The 19,847-nt window shown below is 33.6% G+C and overlaps 1 protein-coding gene across 3 annotated transcripts in view; it reads left to right on the plus strand.

Moving 5' to 3' along the window:
- Positions 1–11,080, plus strand: part of ASMTL (acetylserotonin O-methyltransferase like) — a 53,325-nt gene extending 42,245 nt beyond the window's left edge. For all 3 annotated transcript variants that reach the window (XM_074300248.1, XM_074300249.1, XM_074300250.1), the window contains 3 exons: positions 5,666–5,809; positions 7,790–7,912; positions 10,000–11,080. In XM_074300248.1, the coding sequence (XP_074156349.1) occupies positions 5,666–5,809; positions 7,790–7,912; positions 10,000–10,223 (491 nt within the window). In that variant the 3' untranslated portion in view covers positions 10,224–11,080. The remainder of the gene's footprint in view (positions 1–5,665; positions 5,810–7,789; positions 7,913–9,999) is intronic.
- Positions 11,081–19,847: the final 8,767 nt, after the last annotated feature.

Here is a 19,847-nt window from a genome sequence, read left to right on the forward strand (position 1 = left end):
ATCAGTTGTGGTCAATGTGTTAACTGGTTTTGTTCATTCTTTTTTTTAGTTATAATAAATACTTATATTGTTTGTACATGGCATAAAAGTGAGAGAATTATAATTTTAAAATGACAACTAAAAAGCACCAAGAAAAAAAATTTTAAATTGTTAAAACTGAATTGGGGGGTTGAGGGGTATTTTATATGTAGTCCTTAAGTCAGGAAGCCTAAATTCAAATCTGGACAATTAACAATTTCTGGCTATAGGACCCTGGGCAAGTCACTTAACTTCAGTTGCCTCAGGGGAAAAAAAAAAAACTGAATTAGAGGGAGGAGGCTGGGAAGGTGATGGAGTAGGTCTGAAAACTTCAGACTCCCCAGATTTCCTCTACAAACAATTCAGAATATTGTCTCAAAGTGAACAGTAGAAAGGCAAAAATAAACAGAAGTCTGTGTCATTCTTTTAAAACTAGAGAGAACTTCAAAAAAGACTTGAACTTCTGGGACAGAAGTTAGGCTTAAGAGAAGTACAAACACCTCCAGGCAAACTCCATCCAATGTACAAACAAAACCTGAGAGCAGTGAGGTCAGCTATAGCCAAAAGCTTCCAGAACTTTAAGTTGAAAACTGTATAGGAATTTTTCAGATGAGTAAGAGAAAATTGAAAGACTGCTCTGCCATGGAATACCCTCCCCAGCTGTGCTGACCAGAGGAGGTCCTCAGCTTGAATGCAATAGCAGAGGGGCCTGCTGACGGGCCCTTGCAAGAGAGGGAAGGGAGCTGAAGTTTGCAGCCTGCAGAGGGACAGTACAGCTAGTTGCCTGGCTAGGCCTTTCTTCCTTCATTTGTTCATTGGTTTGTTGATGGTCTTTCATTATTGAACAATGAACCATGACACTCAGAAGGTGATGTCATGACTTGCAAGTGAATTAGATTTAAGTGAGGAAGGACTGTGCAAATTCACCAGCCTCAGTTCTCCAGCAGAGCCATCTGGGCCCAGTTCTAGGATGATCAGCACCACTGGATTTGACCCTGGATGAAATGGGAGACTTTGGCCTTTTTAAACTAAGGTTTCTTCCAAGTCTTAGCTTGAACCAATGCTCATTCAGTGATTGTCTAGATAAGAAATGTCAAAGTATGGCCTCTTTAACCTAGTCAAAAACAATAACAAAACACCAAAAAACCAATAAACAAAATCATCGAGAGAGGGGAAGATCCTCTAGGTTTTTGGCCAAAACAGAAACATTGCTATTTACACTCACTCTAAGCCATCTTGTCCAAAGACCAAGTGAGGTTTGGGCTGGGACTTATTGTTGGCCAGTCCATTGGAACCGTGAGTGATCAGGGTTCAAGGTTAGGTCTTTAAAAAAAAGAAGTCTAGCCCATATTAAACCCCAAGATATCTCATAAGGTTATAACAATCAAAATCAAAATTTATATTCTTTTGGGCAGAACATCTACAGGTAAAGATATGGTTCCTTGTGTGGACAGAGGAAGAAGAAGGAGGGAGGGAAGGAAGAAAAAAGAAAGGAAGAAAGGGAAGGAAAAGCAAGCTGTGTTGCCCAATTGAAACTGGTCAGTTGGGTCCCCAGTGGGGCATGTAGCATTACTCACCTAAGAAAGACCTTAGCTTAAATAGGTCGAGGTCTCCCCTTGCTTCCTGAGCTATTTCCAGTTGTACTGATCTCTATCTTGCCCCTGGACCCAGATGGCTCTGTTAGAGTGAGGCTGGTGAATTTGCTCAACCCTTCCTCACTTAAATCTAATTCATCATCTTCCCTTTGGCTCTCTTTGAGAGCAAAGGATAAACTAAGTTTTGGCTTAAGGTGGAGAGGTTGGGCTAGGAAGTGGGACAGGGAAGCAGTGCACCATTACCCACAACTTGGGACTAGAACCTGATTACAGTTACAACTGCTAAAAATAAAATTAAAATAAAATAAAAATTTTAAATGAGTAAACAGAAGAGAGAACCCAGTCATGGTGGACAGCTACTATGGGGATAGAGAAGATATGTGTTCATATTCAGAGAATGATAGTGAAGTTTAAAAAATAATAATAATAAGCCAATCCTACCTGAAAGAAAAACATCAAGTGGTCATGAACCTCAAAAGAGTTCGTGGAAGAACTTTAAAAGGATTTCAAAAGTCAAATAAGAGAGATTGAAAAACAGCAAGAGAGAGAGAGCAGTACAAGATCAAGAAAATTATCAAAAGAAAAAAGAAATCCAAAAAATTAAGCTAGAGTTGAGCAAGGGGAAACTAATGACATTGTAAGATACAAGAAATAATAAAACCAATTCAAAAGAATGAAAAATAGAAGAGAATGTGAAACATCTTAGAAAAACAACTGATCTAAGGAACAGATCAAGGAGAGATAATATAAGAATTGCTGTACATAGGTCTTAGAACATTGTATTTCAAAGAAGAGCAAGAGAATTGGGATTGTGATCAAAAATAACAACCAAAAAAGTTGAGTATAATCCTAAACAACAACATCAAAATGGACATTTAAAAAACTGAAAGACTTAGTTATTTGTGATAAAAAAGGCCAGAACTCAGTGGGGAAAAAAATGACATATAATAATATCTTGAAGAAATATAAGGTAAGCATTAAAAATCAATTATAACTCATTAAGATCAAACTTCTTTTATGTGAAAATATCAGTATTATTAAGATTGTCATCATTACTTAGGTTGAAAGAAAGGTTAGAGTTTAGGTGAAGTGGGGGGAGGATTCTAAAAAAACAAAATCTGGTAGAAAAAAGTAAAAAAGGAATTATACAAATGAAGTGTGAAAGGAAGAACCGATGGAGGGGAAACAGGTGGGGGGGTGGAGAGCTTGATAGTGCTGGAGCTTTACTTTCATCAGATCTATTAAGATGTTAAATATAAATAAATAAAATAAATATAAAGACATTGAAGATGTTAAACATATAGCTCTAGAAAGTTTTAAGACTTCAAAAACTAGATAATGACTTGTGAGGTATGATATAGATGGCGATTCCTTCTTGCCCTGACTTGGACAAGATGATTGCTGAGATCTCTTTCAACTTATTAGCACTTTGATGGAATTACTGCATTCTAAAGTCTAATGCTAACCTTTGACTATCTGTTGACAATTTTACTAGTTTACTTAGGATTGCTAAAGTTGAAAGGGAAGGACACAGATTATTAGCCAAACTCACAAACCCTAATACCAAATGCGTTTCAATAGAAACAATAATATAATTGCCCTGAAAATCAGATTGCTTTTCTAAATAGGGTAAGCTTCTCTAGTGGGTTGATTTAATTGCTCTCCCAAGTTGTAGGCTACTTCTGCTTGATGTGCCAAGAATTAGACCAAAGGAAAACTAAGGGACATGTTCTAGCCTGTGAATTCTCCTACTCAGTTCTCAGCAACTAATATTTGTGTGGATCCTAGGCAAGTCACTTAACTTATAGAGGCAAGTGATGGTGCAATAGATTGAGCACCAGGCCTAGAGTTAGGAAGACCTTATTAAAATCTAGTGTCAGACATTTACTAACTTTGTGGCTCTGGGCACATCTGTTTGCCTTAGTTTCCCCATCAGTAAAATGGGGATAATAATAGCCCCTACATTACACTATCTCTAAAATGGAGATATTGTATTAGATCAGAGATAAACTTGGAATCTTTTAACTTTTTTTTTTTTAATTTGGTAACTAAGTATAATTGATTTCTTTTGTAATATTTTATAACGTTGGGAATTTGTACAAAATGACTTTTAAATTCATGTTGTTAAAATAAATTGTATTTAATTATATATATTTTTAAAAATAATTATTCTGAGAAGGGAGCTATAGGTTTCTTAAAATTGTTCATGAGTTTCATGTTACAAAATTGGTTAAGATGAACTTCAAGATTGAACTTGTGAATTGATCCAACCATTTTGGAGAACCATTTGAAACTATGCCCAAAGGGCTATCAAACTGTGCATACCCTTTGATCCAGCAGTGTTTCTGTATCCTAGGTTAGGTCTGTATCCTAAAGAGATCATAAAAAAAGGGAAAAGGACCCACATTTGCAGAAATTTTTGTAGTGGCAAAGAATTGGAAACACAGTGGATGCCCATCAATTGGGGAATAGCTGAGTAAGTTATGGTATGTGAATATGGTATATGGAATATAAAATATTTTTGTTCTATAAGAAACGATCAGCAGGGTGATTTCAGAAAAGGCCTGGAGATACTTAGATAAACTGATACTAAGTGAAGTGAATAGAACCAAGAGAAAATTGTACACAGCAACAACAAGATTATGTAATCAACTCTGATGGGCATGGCTCTTTTTAACAATGAGGTAATTCAGGTCACTTCCAATAGACTTATGATAGAGAGAGGACTAAGGGACTAAATGTGAATCACAGTTTAATATTTTCACCTTTTTTGTTGTTTGCTTCCTTTTTTTTTCTTCTCATTTTTTTAAATGTTTTTATCTTTTTTGTGCAATATGATAAATGTGGAAATATGTATAGAACAATTGCACATGTTTAACATATATTGGATTTATTTGCTGTCTAGGGAAGGGGAGAAGGGAGGGAAAAAATTTGGAACAAAAGGTTTGCAAGGATGAATGTTGAAAACTATCTTTGCATGTATTTTGAAAATAAAAAGCTTTTTTTTTTTTTTTAATAATAAAAGTCTCCAAGGACCCTTCTAGCTCCAATGGACTATGCTTCTGTTTTCATTAAAGATTTAAAATGGGCAGAAACTCTGAGAAATCTTCATATTAGTTCATCTATTTCATTTCCTAATAAGTACCTTCCTTTTATCTATGACATCTTGTATCTTATCAATTGCTAGCCTGCACACAAGAAAAAAATTGCCTGTTGCAGCACCAACTAACCTTTTTGGGGTTCTTGAGCTTATTTTAATGTTAGCACTTCTAGTGAACCAAATAATGATATCAATCTTGGGGTGTTTTGTGAGCATCATGAAAAAGGTTGTTTTTAACCTTTAACCTTAAAAGCCTAAAAATAAGTTTTTAACCTATCTTAAGTCACCTAAAATAAAATAGCTCCATTATCTCATCAGGGTTTTCAAGCTAGGGATCAAATTGAGGACTAGAATAATGTGGGATCTCTTCTGTGTATTCTTTGTGCCTGAAATTGTTCTTCTGTCAAATGCTTAGAGAATATTTCATCGATGCTTTTTAAAAAAAAAAAAAAGTTATATTCATAGAGCTAGCCAGCAATTACACCTGATCTGTAGGAATCTCTAGTTGATCACCACTTCCTTTGTGTCACTGGCAATGAGAACAAAAAACGAGCAGTGCAGAAATGCATCATTTTTAATGGTATTAGTATTTTAAGTATTCCAGCACTAACCTGAAAATGCTTTGAATGATGGTCTGTACACTGTGTTTCTGTTTTCAGCTTTTACAGAGGCTGCTTGTCAAGCTGGTCAGAGAATGACAAATTGTTTTAGCCACAGACTTTTCAATCTGCTAAATTATAGAATGATGACAATCTGAGAAGGTAGAGGGATTACCCACATTTAGAAAATAACAGGACTTTGAAGTGTTGAAGTCTATAATTAGAGAGAATTCTTTTACACTCTTTCTTTTATTTTGTATCTTTTTTATTGCTTAAAGGCAAACTTGGCAGTGCTTCAAGCTCTATAAATGCCAGGAAAGTATTTTTGGTTCAGAATTCTTTTCTTTCCACAGGCTGTACGGGAGCTTTGGCCCAAGTGCTAATACAAGAATATCCAAATTTAAAAGTGACTGTGTTTGACCTTCCTAATGTTATTGAAAATGTTTCTTGTTTTCAACCTACTGGACAAGACAACAGTCGAATAACTTTCACATCAGGTAATTTTAAATGTAAGACAAAAATAAAGCCTGAATTTTCAATCACAGAATCTGAGTTGAAATGCTGTCTGTCCCACTTATTAACTGTATAACTTGTAGCAAGTTACTTAACCTCAATGTCCTTCATTTATATAGGGAATTGAGAGAAGGATGAGATAACGTCTAAGGTGCTTTCTAACTCTACAGCTGTAATTCTAAGACCTATTATTTTAACAATTGGACAAAATCATGCTTTCTCTCTAGAACAGAATGAGAAGGTCAGAAGATTAGAATTTCTAAGGAATCTTAAAAACTTGAATGGGTTTAGAGGAAATTTGAGGATTTTTCATTTTTTATTTAATTTTTAAATTTTCATTTTTAAAATTTCCCACTAGTTTAAAAAGGAAAACTTTTCAATCTTAAATATTTTGGAGCATCATGTCAGATTTTAAAAGTCTGCTTGAATATGTGTTCAGTCATTAAACAAAATGGTCCTACTGTCTCTTCATACTGTGGATCAAATTGAGAACTAGAATAATGTAAAATCTCTTCACATATATTCTTGACTCCTGGGGTAAATTGAGTTCATAAAGCCCTAGAATCAAGGTACTCAAGATAAAGGAGGTTTTAGCTATGAACTGTTTTAGCATTGTAGACCTACCATAATTCAAATAGGGCTTGCAGGAAATAGAATAATTCATCGTAGTATTTTTTCTGATTCAGCATTGAGAAATCGGTGCTTAGACCTAGATTGATTTGAAATTGAAAGCATAAGATTGTTCTCCCTTCTCTTGTGTGCCTTCTTCATGGTGGCAATGATTAGAACACAATGATAACCAAATTTTATGACCTTTACAAACAACATATAGATTCATATTTCTCTTAGGCAAAACTTGTTCTTATCCTGCCTTCCTGTCATGTGCCCATTAACTCCTTTGTGAGAGACAACGTGGCCTAGTAGGATGGAGAACTGGCCTTAAAGCCAGGGAGTTCTATCATGATTCCAGAAGACACATCATGAAGAACTACTCAGTTCCTGAGAGGGGATGTACATTTTGGACATGGACAATATGGAAACTTGTTTGCTCAACTGTGCTCATTTCTGTACAAGGCTTCAATTTTTGTTTTCTTTTTTTCCCCCTCTCTGTGGTTGGGGAGAAGGAAGTAGAAGAGAAAGAAAATGCTTGATAATTTTTTTTAAATAACATTTAAAGTTCAAGTGCATATTATTTATGTGATCCTGGGCAAGTCACTCTTCTCAGTGATACAGACTATTGATATCAAACACAAATACAGGGCCATTAAACTATACCTAGCGATCCTTATAAGTATATATATATATATATATATATATATATATATATATATATATATATATATATATATACAGGATTATTAAACTATATATATGAATCTTTATAAATATATACTGACTTAGAAAGCTACATACTAATATCGATATTTTACTCTATTTTTATTTATTTTGTTAAATATTTCCCAATTACATTTTAATCTGATTCCAGCCATACACTGGAGTATTTTTGGCTGCATGTGGCCTGTGTGTGTTTGACATCTTTGCTCTAGATCGTAGCTCCTTAAACTGTGGTTTGTGACCCCATATGGAGTAATAACTGAATGTAGGAATTGTGAAATTATGATTTATTATCAGTAAATGTTTGATTTATATACTTATTTTATATACCTGGAGTCATGTAAAAATTTCTAAGGTGAAAAGGGATCACAAATGGAAAAAAGTTTAAGAAGCCCTCCTCAAAACAACTCTCTGAGACTCTAAATTACTGAGATGGTGCTGATCTGCATTGGTAAAAGGAGTTTCCTCACCTAGGGATTGAAATAGTGACAGTCTCAGTCCTCACATCTTTGCATTGTGGACTCAAGCAAGGTTTCATAGACCCTTTCATTAAGAATGTTTTGAAATGCCTTCCATTTTCTACAATGTTGTTTTTTGTTTTTGTTTTTCATTTTGTTTTGTGGAACTAGGTGACTTCTTCAAAGATAACATTCCTGAAGCTGATCTTTACATTCTTTCAAGAGTTCTCCATGATTGGCCAGATGACAAGATTGATGCATTATTAAGTAAAATTTCTTATTGCTGCAAACCAGGTAAAGAGTTTTTGGGTTTTTTCTTTTTTCAAAAGCTGTGAGGGGATTGTGCTAAAACTATCTTCAAATAATATCCACCTCAGGTACCTTCTTCATAAGTCTCTTCTCCCTCTCTCTGGGCCAGAGTCCCTCCTCTTTACCAGTTAGCTTAAATAATAACCATTAAGGGAGCAGCTAGGTGATGCAGTGGATAGATCACCAGCCCTGAATTCAGGAGGACCCAAGTTCAAATCTGGTCTCAGACACTTAACACTTCCTAGCTGTGTGACCCTGGGCAAGTCGCTTAACCCCAGCCTCAGAAAAAGAAAAAAATAATAATAATAATAGCCATTAAGCTTTCTGTGGTCTTGAATCCGTTGATCTCAGCAATGTACAGGGCATTTGTGAAGTTAGGTTAATGATTTTTAAAGTAAATGAAAAATTTCTACTTTTTAATTTTTTTTTAAACTGTACCTATTTATGACCAAGTTGAAGTATTATGTATCTTTCATACCTATTAAGGAAAGTTACTTCTGTAATCTTGTAATGTAAAATATTTCCCATTACTCACATCAAATATGATTTAATTTATTTTGCATGTGCGTTTAAGCCTATAGAATTAATGATATGGTAATAAAATTGTTTGATATTATACATTATAATAATACATTGTAATTTTATAGCAGATTATTGTATATAATTTTATGGCATATAACAAATACTATATCTTATATATTATTATAGATTATGTCTTATATAATATGTTATAATACATTAGGATAATATATCCTAATTTAGCATATAGTATATATATTAAATAATGATATATTAGTGAAGTATTACTTCACTAATTATATAGTATGTATAATTAATAATATAGTATATATAATTAATAATAGTGAATATATAGTATATATAATTAATAATAGTGAATATATTCACTATAGTATATTATAATGCATTATAATAATATGTTAATCATATAGGTTTGTTTTTTTTAGAAATTGCTCTTTACAGAAGTCAGGAGGACCTGAGTTCAAATCTGGTCTCAAACACTTTAATATTTCCCAGCTATGTAACTCTGGGCAAGTCACTTAACCCCAATTGCCACAGGAAAAAAAAAAAAAAGAAAAAAGAAAGAAATTCCTCTTTCCCTAATCACAGCATTTGCTAATAATAAAAGAACCAGACATTTATGAATGGATTTAACTCTCATTTAAAATGGGATGTAAATATTTTCTGATACTAGATATATAAATTAATATAGACATATACTAGATAATAATAATAATAGCTGATACTTATAGAGCGCTTAAGGTTTAAAAATGCTTTATATGCTATTTCATTTGATGTTCCCCATGATTCTCGAACATATTTATTGTCTGAAAAGTTATTAGTATCCCCATTTTACAAGTGAGGAGATTGATGCTGAGACAGTCTAAATGATTTATTTGCCCAGGATCAGAGGCAGAATTTAAACTCAGAGCTTCCTGACTCCTAGTCCTGTTTTCTATTCTCTGCACCATTTGATAGTTTATTTCAAGATATTTTGTTTTTCTAATCATTCATCTATTGTTTTCCTCTGACTATATCAGATTTGTAACAGCCAGATCTCTAGATTTACTTCCCATTTAAATAAGATATTAGGGGGCAGCTAGATGGCGCAGTGGATAGAGCACCAATCCTGAATTCAGGAGGACCAAAGTTCAAATCTGGTCTCAGACACTTAACACTTCCTAGCTGTGTGACCCTGGGCAAGTCACGTAACCCCAGCCTCAGAAAAAAAAACAAAAACAAAAAATAAGATATTAGTACATAGAATCTGTATAAGAAAATACAAACACAGAAAATACTTGCAAGGAGTTTCATGTTATCTTGCCTTTCCAACAATTGTCCATCTTCCTGTTATTTTTCTACCTTATGAATGGAGAAATATTGTGTTGGCATTTTTTAGTGGAAGGATATTCAGACTAATTTAGCCCACTCATTAGGATTCTCAGCTCTTTCCTAGCATAGTCTTAGTTTTTTGTTCAGAGGCAATCAACTGCATGTGTGTCAAGAAACCTGTCAATTTAATGAACTTGTTTTGGTTTATTTTGAAAATACAGGCTGTGCCTTGCTAGTAGCTGAAATTGTACTTGGCGAAGAGAAGATAGATCCTCTAAGAGCTGTGCTGCAGTCCCTTAGTATGACGGAAGGCAAACAGAGGAGTAACTCAGAATACAAACAGTTATTGGAAAAATATGGATTCACTCAAGTACAGACCAAGATAACAGGAAATTTTTTGGATGCTATTTTGGGATTTAAAAAAACTGCACATACAGAGAATTAAGCAGTTTGGGATTTTAAAGTGCAACTATTTTCATAACACTGGCATCATAAATAAAACTTAGTCATCTAGGGAAAAGTCTTGATGCTATCACCTGGACATTTTCATCTTCCTTCTCAGTTCTCCTGGGCCTAAACTTTTCAAATGCTATAGTTCTGCATGTGGATGGCCATAATGACTGATTGATGAATGTGCAAACAAATTCTCACACATACCACTAACCCGAAGATGGAACAGATGCAAAGAATTGGACTTTTTTAGGCCCAGCTATCTTATTTCTTGCAATTCAAAACAGACATTGGACTCATCCCTGACCAGACTATAAATGAAGAAGGGTTCTGTTCTTTGGGCACATTTCTAGGCATGCTTATGACAACTTTTTTTAGAAGGCCTATTTTGTTTTTTTTTTCCCTTGTACTTCTGTATGTTAAATATTTTGTGTGTATTCATAAAGCTTTAGCCCAGTTTTTTGGGTTTTTGTTGGTTGGTTTTTTTTTTTGGTCTGGTCAAATAATTCTGTTACCTCTTTACAGTTTATGGAATATAAAGTTATAGGCAAATTTTGCCTGATTTTTCAGAAGTTGTTTTGAATATCACTACAAGTATCTGTTTTTCTTTTGATATGCCATTTTGGACACACTCAATTTCAAAAATGTTTGGTTCTTTTACCATTTCAAAGCATTAATGCAGAATGTTTCTGACTTCATCTCACCTAGTTCTGTTTGGATAGATAAAATGAACTGAGAAGGTTAACACAGAACTAAATTTTAAATGAGTGCGTGATTACTAATCCTGAATTTTAGCTGAAGGAAAATAAGTAAAAGAAAATACAAATAAAGTGCCTTTGTTCCAATAAAAAACTTTCATGGCCATTAATGCATGTATATTTTGGGGATTTTTGTGTGTTTCCATTTGCCGTCCACCACTAAATCAGAAAATCATAGTTGAGTATAGTTATGATAACTGAGCATTGAACCATCAGGTCTAATCCCCTCTTTATTTGAAAGTCTCAGAGAAATTAAGTGACTTGCTCAGTGTTATATAGTAAATGTCAGAAGTAGAATTTGAACTTAGGTTTTCTTTAACTCTGAAGAACACCATTCTATCTCTTTTATGTCATGATACTTCTCATAAGGCCAGCTCTTCTTAGAGTATCTATTTCAATTCTACTCTGACTTTTACATTTTCTCTATCCTTATGCCTCTTGATACATTGGACACTTATCATTGTCATGTCAATATTTTGCTGTAGTGGCCTTTTTGCAATTCCTAACATATAATTTTAGATTCTCAACATTTGTCTTGCATTTTCAACATCAGGATCTGGCCTCTTGCTGAATAAAATGGTCTTAAAAGAAGAGAGCCAGAAGTGTGTGGCTATAATCTTTGAACATGGTTGTACAGAAGAGGGAAAGGAAAGGAGCTGCTGTGAATACAGCTTCTGAAATGTAGAGCTTGTACAAACAGGAAATCTGTTAAATACAATTTTATTATATTGATGTTGAGGAAAAAAATCATGGGACTAATATGGTTGTATATAATACTTTTACTAAACCTATATTTTCTTTGTAGATGTACAAATTTTGAAAATCTTTTATGAAATTTTATTCATTTATCATTCATAATATAATTTCAACTTGAAGACTTATAAAACTAGCATAAAAATATTCTTTTTATGCTCTTTTGTTAACCTGCTTTGAAAGTTTGTCTTGGATACATTTTGACATCTATATTTCTGCTCCAATTTTTCCTTTTTAAATGACACTCAAATAAATGTATATCATCTTTGTAACACATTTTTGCCAAAACTATCTTATTTCTCTGAACTGCTTACTTGTTTAACATGAGGATTACTATATGATCTCTTGTATTTGGATAGAGTTAAGCAGTCTTTTGTTACTTCTTTCTTCATGCCCAACAACTAAAGTTTTTGCTTTTTTTTTAAATATATTTCAAATTTAATATATTAGTTCCAACATTTCCTCACTACTCTGTAACCTATTCTGAACTTCCTTCTACTCTCTTCTGCATTTTTTTTTTTTTTTTGGAAAGGGAAACAATTAGGGTTAGGTGACTTGCCCAGGGTCATATGGCCAATATCTGAAGCTAGATTTGAACTTAGGTACTCCTGATTCCAGGACAGAGGCTCTATCCACTGTACCACCTAAATGCCCTTCTGCATATTTTTAAATGATTAGTTGATACTATTTTCTTTCTTCCTTTTTTTTTTTTGATAGCACCATTACTATTCTTCCCTAATTCCCTTTCTTAAGTACTTAAGTACTACTCTCCATATCATCCTCCAAAGCCTAATTACATAGGCATAGTCAAACAAAAATCTATACATTGACCATGTCTGAAAATGTCTTATTCTATACTGCTAGTCTATCAAAATTTTTGAGAAGTGATCAACATGATTTATCATCAGTCTTTGGAGTCATAAGTAATTGTTGGACTGATCATAATGCTTAGATCTTTTATAGTTGTTTTCCCTTACAATATTCTAGTCATTACATGAATTGTTCCACTGATTCTGCTCAGTTAATTTTAGTTAACAAATGTCATGCAACAAACATATGGCTTAAAATTGCACTATGCTTTCCTAGAAATCACCAGTGATCCATTTATTGCTAAATCCAATTTCTCAACCCTAATCAAAACCTATCTGCCACATTAGACACTAATGATTATAATTTGAAATAATTTCCCCTTGCAGGGGTTTTATTTGTTTGTTTGTTTGTTTGTTTTTGACATTGATTTGTTGTGATTCTTTTTGTATAGCAAAATAACTGTATTGGAGCAAAAAGTTTTGCAATTGTCAATGCTGAAAAATTAGCCATGCATATATCTTACAAATGAAAAGCTATTAAAAAAAAAAAAAAAAAAAAAAAAAAACACTTAAGAAAGATGGTGGAGGAAGTTTCCATTAAAACTTAGAATATCAGCAACTGTTATAAAATAGCGCTTCATAATTTTCCTCTGTTGCTATAAATATTGATAGGTGTACAGTGTTTTAAAGTTAAAATAAATTTTTCTCATACTAGTAAAGATTAGAAGCCAAATTAGAAAGTTAACCCCTTAAATAATAAAGGCTTTGAAGAGTGAGAATGTGGTGAACAGAGAAAAATATCTGATCTTGAAAAAAGTATGATACCAGTATGAGAAATTATGCTCTTCCCTACATTTATATTAATAACAAAATTAAGAAATTCAGAGATCTCAATTGACAATTCTTGCTGAAAATTGCTTAGAGACCTGCATAGTGCTGGGCATTAATTCATAAGTTGGTATCATTTCCTTATCATTTTAATATTTAGCCAGAGCAGAAAACAGCAATAACCCCCACTCATATCTGCTTTTCCTTGTTGAACATAGGACTTTAGAACAAGTTGGGGGGGAGGGGAGGATGGCTAAGAGTTTATTGGTTACATTGTTAGAATTCCTCACACTGGTCAGTGTTCTGACTAAAGAGTTCTCTGGTAGCTGTAAGTCATCCTAAGCTAGCCATTTAATATTTAACTTAAGAAAAATAGAAGGCCTGTCTTATACCATAAACTATTATAGGCACTAGTGATGCCAAGATGAAACAAGACAGTACAGCACCTGTCTTGAGGAGCTTATTTATTATATTCATTATATAATATATATATATTATATTTATAATCTGGTACAAAAGGTAAAACAGATCTACAATTAACTAGGACAAGCTGTAATATAAGTGCAAAGAAAAGGCACAAACATTGACATGAAATGTCATGCCTCATAAGAGGCTGAAGGTATCAGAGAAGTATTCCTGGCTGAGGGACTTTCTTAGTGGGATTTCTAAGAAAAGTAAGGATTTCCCAAATGAAAACTAACCTACATAAGAGAGGCCATGTAATTAATATATGAAGACATTGAGGTGGGGAAAAGGGTACTAAAAGATAGGGAAATACAGTATTTTCATTTGGCTGGAAGGGACTAAAAACAATAGAATACAATAAATTGTACAGGGAAATAGAAAGTGGGAAAGCTGCATAAGAAGATGGAACCAGAATGTGGGTGTCAGATGTATTTTTTGTTAGTTATTCTTTTGCTTAGTAATTAATGGGGAGCCACTGAAGGATTTGGAGCAGAGGAATGAATGATTAGTCATGGGCAAGAGGAGAATTTCTGTGGCATCATCAGTCTGAAGGGCTGTTTTGGAGGTAAAAGAGATGGGACACAGACTATTATGGTAGCACAGGCAAGAGATAGCAAGGGCATGAAATATGTTGGCCGTGGAAATGGAAGATAGGTGTATGAAAAATTAAAGAGATGGAATTAACAGAGGATGGGGGAAAATAAACAAAGATAACTCCCAGGTTTTGTGTCTGATCAGTAGGCCAAATATTTCCACTTCATAAATTGATTAAATGACTTGCCCAACATCACAAGATAGTGTATTATTAGTAAGGGAACTTGAATTTGTGTCTTCTGACTCCAAGATAGATGTCCTTTTCATACTACACTATTCAGCTGTCCTTAAGGACAACTGAATACAACTCTTGTATTATTGTTGTTTCTATTATTACTATTATTTTAATGCTGAGAGAGTGATGGTGCTATCAACCCAAATAGGGAAGTTAGAAAGTGAAGAAAAGACATCCTGCAGAAAAGTGAAAATGTTGAAATAGTCTTCAGAGAAAAAAAGTACTAGAGAGAAAGATTTTACAGTTACTTACATAGAAAGAATAACTGAAGCCGTAAGGTCCCTAGGGGAAAGAATATAGAGATAACAAATGAAAGAGCTGAGGCATATCCACATATAGAGAATGATAAAGAAGTTTTAGTAAAGGAGCATCCAGAGAAAGATAGATGAAGAACAACAGAAGTGCAGTGTCATGGAATCCATGGGCAGAGAAAGTTTTTAGGAGAAAGCATTGGTCAACAACTTTAGATACAGCAATAGTTCAAACAAAATGAGTTCAAAGAGAACTGGAAAAGGGCCATTGTATCTGACAGTGAAGTCACCAGTGATTTTAGAAAGCAGTTTCAATATAGTATGGTGAAGATGGGAGCAAAATTCTAAACCTTTATCTGTCTTCTGGCTTTTTTCCCAAGTATCTAATGGAGACAAGATTTCCCATTAAGCATCATTAATGCACGGAGGTCTTTGGCTTAGCCCTTACTTATAAACAGAGATCCAGGAAGAATTCTGGGAGGTAGAAGAGAAAAGGTTTGGTAAATTTCAAGCTCTCCAGATTTCCCCCACAAAGAGAAAAAATTTGCCCCTTCAGGCAAACTTAGACTAGTAAGAAATGAAGACTTGGGGCAAAACACAGGTTCTCCTGATACAACCCAGATCTGGATAAAGACCCCGGGCTGAGGATTAACTTGTCAAAAGTGAAAACACCTTCTGGCTAGCTCTACAGAAAAATCTAGTGGAGCCCTGGAGCTAGCAAGGTATGGCTGGAACCTCTGCAGGAACCAAGAGATTTTCACTTCCCCAGACTATTATGTCAAGTCGGGTTTGACTCCCAGAAAACTGAGTGAAACTGGGCTGATTAGGAAAGCCAGGCCCAGCTGTGCTGCTGAGACATGGGCCTGAGCGAGAAGGAGCCAGTACCCAGTAAACGTATAAGCAGCGGAGGCAGGGACAATGCTGGCTGTGAGCACTTGCGGAAGGGTGGAACTTGAGGCACCAACCCCATGATTCAAGGTGCTTACACTAATAACTCTCATTAAAAAAAAAAAAAAAATTGAGCCATCAAAGAAGAAATTGAAATATATGGCAACAGGGAAGACCAGGGTTCATCTTCAGAGGACACTTTAGTAAAAATAAAAGCTTCTACCCCAAAGAGTAATGTGAAATAGCTCCCTGCCCAGAGAGAATTTATAGAAATCAAAACATTAATTTAAAAATCAAATGAGAGACATTGAGAAAAAAATAAAAAAATTTAAAAAATAAAAATCATTCAAGAAAAACAAGATTATGAAAAAAAAGTTAATCAACTAGAAAAGAATCAACAGAGTTTCAAAGATGAAAATAACTTTGAAAATTAGAATTGGGTAAGGAGGAGCCAGTGAAACTATGAAAGCTCAAGGAATAACAAAACAAATTATAAAGAATGAAAAAAATAGAATGTGAAACATAAGAAAAACAACAGATCTAGAGAACAAATCACGAAGAGAAAATATAATAATTGGACTGCCAGAAAGTTGTGACTAAAAAGAGAACTTTAATACAATAGTGCACAAAATAATTCAAGAAAATTGTCCTGGAATGATAGAACATGACAAGAAAATAGAAATAGAAGAATTCACCAATCACCACTTTAGAGATCCTTTGTGGAAAATATATAGGAATATTATAACGAAATTTTGAACTTCCCCCCAGATCAAAGAGAAAAATTTTCAGGGAACAAGAAAAAATAATTCAAATATACTGGAGCTACAATTAGAATTGTACAGCAGCTACAATAAAAGACCATAGATACTGAAATCATATCTACAGATAATCAAAAGAATTAGGCCTGAACCTGAAAATATCATATCCAGCAAAATTATAATTTTAAATGAGAAAAAATGGACCTTCAACAAACTTGCAGATTTTCATGACTTTTTATCAACCAAACTTGAACCTAACAGAAAATTCAATATATAAAAGCCAATATCGAAGATCAATTTTAAGGAACTCAATTTGGACAAAAACTTTAAACATGGACAAATTGTTTAAGCTTTTTTTTTTTTTACATGAGAAATGTATTTTATATGTTTAAGAGTCACATCAACAATAAGGTATCTCAAAAGAAAAATTGGCAGAGTTAAGGTAAAAATAGTAATCATACAAATGAGGTGCAGAGGAAGAATAGAAACAGGGGCATGAGAGGTGAGGAAGAGGGCTCATAATTCTGAAAACCCACTCACATCGGGAATGGGTTTAATAGGCAACACTACATATATACTATGAAGAATAAACATTATTCAAAATCTATAAAGAAATAAGCAGGAGTGTAACTACTAGGCTTATATCCCAAAGAGATTTTAAAGAAGGGAAAGGGACCTGTATGTACAAGAATGTTTGTGGCAACCCTCTTTGTAGTGGACAGAAACTGGAAACAGAGTGAAGGTCCATCAATTGGAAAATGGCTGAATAAATTGCGATATATGAATATTGTGGAATATTATTGTTCTGTAAGAAAAGACCAACAGGATGATTTCAGAAAGGCCTGGAGAGACTTACATGAACTGATGCTGAGTGAAATGAGCAGAACCAGGAGATCCATTGTACATTTCAACAACAATACTCTATGCAGATGTATTCTGATGGAAATGGATATCTTCAACAAAGAGAGGATCTAATTCAGTTCCAATTGATCAATGATGGACAGAATCAGCTACACCCAGAGAAGGAACACTGGGAGATGAGTGTAAACAGTTTGCATTTTTGTTTTTCTTCCCAGATTACTTTTGCCTTCTGAATCCAATTCTTCTTGTGCAACATATATTTCTGCCCACATATATTGTATCTAGGATATACTATACCACATTTAACATGTATGGGACTGTCTGCCATCTAGGAGAGGGGGTGGAGGGAAGGAGGGAAAATTTAGAATAGATGTGAGTGCAAGGGATAATGTAAAAAATTACCTATGCATATGTTCTGTCAAAAAAAAGTTATAATTATAAAATTAATTTTTAAACTATAAAAAAAATAAAATAAAATGAGGAAGTTAAGAAAAAAAGAAAGAAAGAAATGACTAGCGGGATGATTTCAGAATCAGAAAGGCCTGGAGAGACTTACAGGAACTGATGCTGAGTGAAATGAGCAGGACCAGGAGATAATTATATTCTTCAACAATACTATATAATGATCAATTCTGTTGGACATGGCCCTCTTCAACAATGTGATGAACCAAATCAGTTCCAATACAGCAGTAATGAATTGAACCAGCTACACCCAGCAAAAGAACTCTGGGAGATGATTATGAACCACTACATAGAATTCCCAATCCCTCTATTTTTGTCTGCTTGCATTTTTTATTTCCTTCACAGGTTAATTGTACACTGTTTCAAAATCCGATTCTTTTTTGTACAGCAAAATAACTGTATGGACATGTATACATATATTGTATTTAACTTATACTTTAACATATTTTACATGTATTGGTCAATCTGCCATCTGGGGGAGGGAGTGGGGGGGCAAGGAGGGGAAAAAATTTTTGCAATTATCAATGCTGAAAAATTACCCATGTATATGTCTTGTAAATAAAAAGCTATAATAAAAAATAATAATAATAAACATTCTTATAAAAAAAGAAGAAATAAGCAGGGAAGGATTTAACTAGTCAGCAGGAATAGGACAGATATATATGTCTATATCTACATATGTGTGCATAAATATATCTTTTCTTAATTACAGTTTACTTAGGGTTGGTGATGGGAATGAAAGAGAGGGAAAAAAAGTAAATAAGGTGCACAATAGAGAAAGAACAATTTACAAAGAAGTAAAGAAAAAAATGGACATTCATGAATATAATTTCTTCTAATATATATATTTTCTTGATCTGTAATTTGTTGTTATGTAATTTGAATCCTCCCTGATGTTCTATTGGGCACATAACAATATTATTTTCTTTTATATTCTTTTTTTTTTCTTATTCTGTTTTTTCAAATTAAATAACGATAAATAAACAGAGATCCATGTCTACCTTGAATAATGACAAAAATAATTAAGACATTATATATTTCAAACATTCCATCTCCCTTCTACCCACACAAAAAAGAATTATGTCTGGAGAAAGCCAAGAAAATTTTCTCCTATTTTGTTATCTCTTCTCAATAAAAAAGGATTCAGATGGCTAAATTTTCATGCTTCAGACAGGTCAAATACCATGGAAAGTCAACAAGAAGCAGGCAAAATTGCCAAGTGTAATCTGAATTAGATTGAAATATAGATGGGATATTTTTAAATATATATATATATATATATACACATATATATATACATACACATATATACATATATATATGCAAATATAATACAACAGATAATTTTTACTTGTGATTTTATAAATCAATATGTAGTTTATGGGGATCCCTTTCTATTTAAATTTGATACTGTCACTAGTGCCTCATTTTAAGGTCATATCACTCCATACTCAACATTTCAGAGGCTCCCTTGTGCTCTAACATCAAATTTAACTTTTAAAACCTTTCACAACTACCTGGCCCCAATTTAACTTTCTAGTTAATATTCTGTATTGTTCCTGACCAATATTTCCCATTTTGACAAACTGGCTTTTTCTTTGCCCCTCACAAAAGCGCTGTTATCTCCCCCTTTGTGCCTTTGTACTTATTAGCTATTCGTCATACGTGGAATATGCTTTGTCCTCACTTCTGCCTTGTAGATATCCTCTCTTTCTTCAAGGCTAAGTGTTAGCATCATGTGCTACAAGATGATTTTTCTGATCACCTCATTTAATAGTATTTACCTTCTCAACAAACCTTGTTTTTAACAATTCTGAATTTACTTACATTTATTCTCCTTATGTGGTTAGTCATGTCATTCTTTTGTGCTTGCCAAATACCAGATACCATTTTAACTTTGCCAAATACCATTTTAACTTAATTTTGACTGTGAACAACCATTTATAGGGGTTTAAAG

Source organism: Sminthopsis crassicaudata, chromosome 3 (genome assembly GCF_048593235.1).
Source record: "Sminthopsis crassicaudata isolate SCR6 chromosome 3, ASM4859323v1, whole genome shotgun sequence".
Classification (NCBI taxonomy): domain Eukaryota; kingdom Metazoa; phylum Chordata; class Mammalia; order Dasyuromorphia; family Dasyuridae; genus Sminthopsis; species Sminthopsis crassicaudata.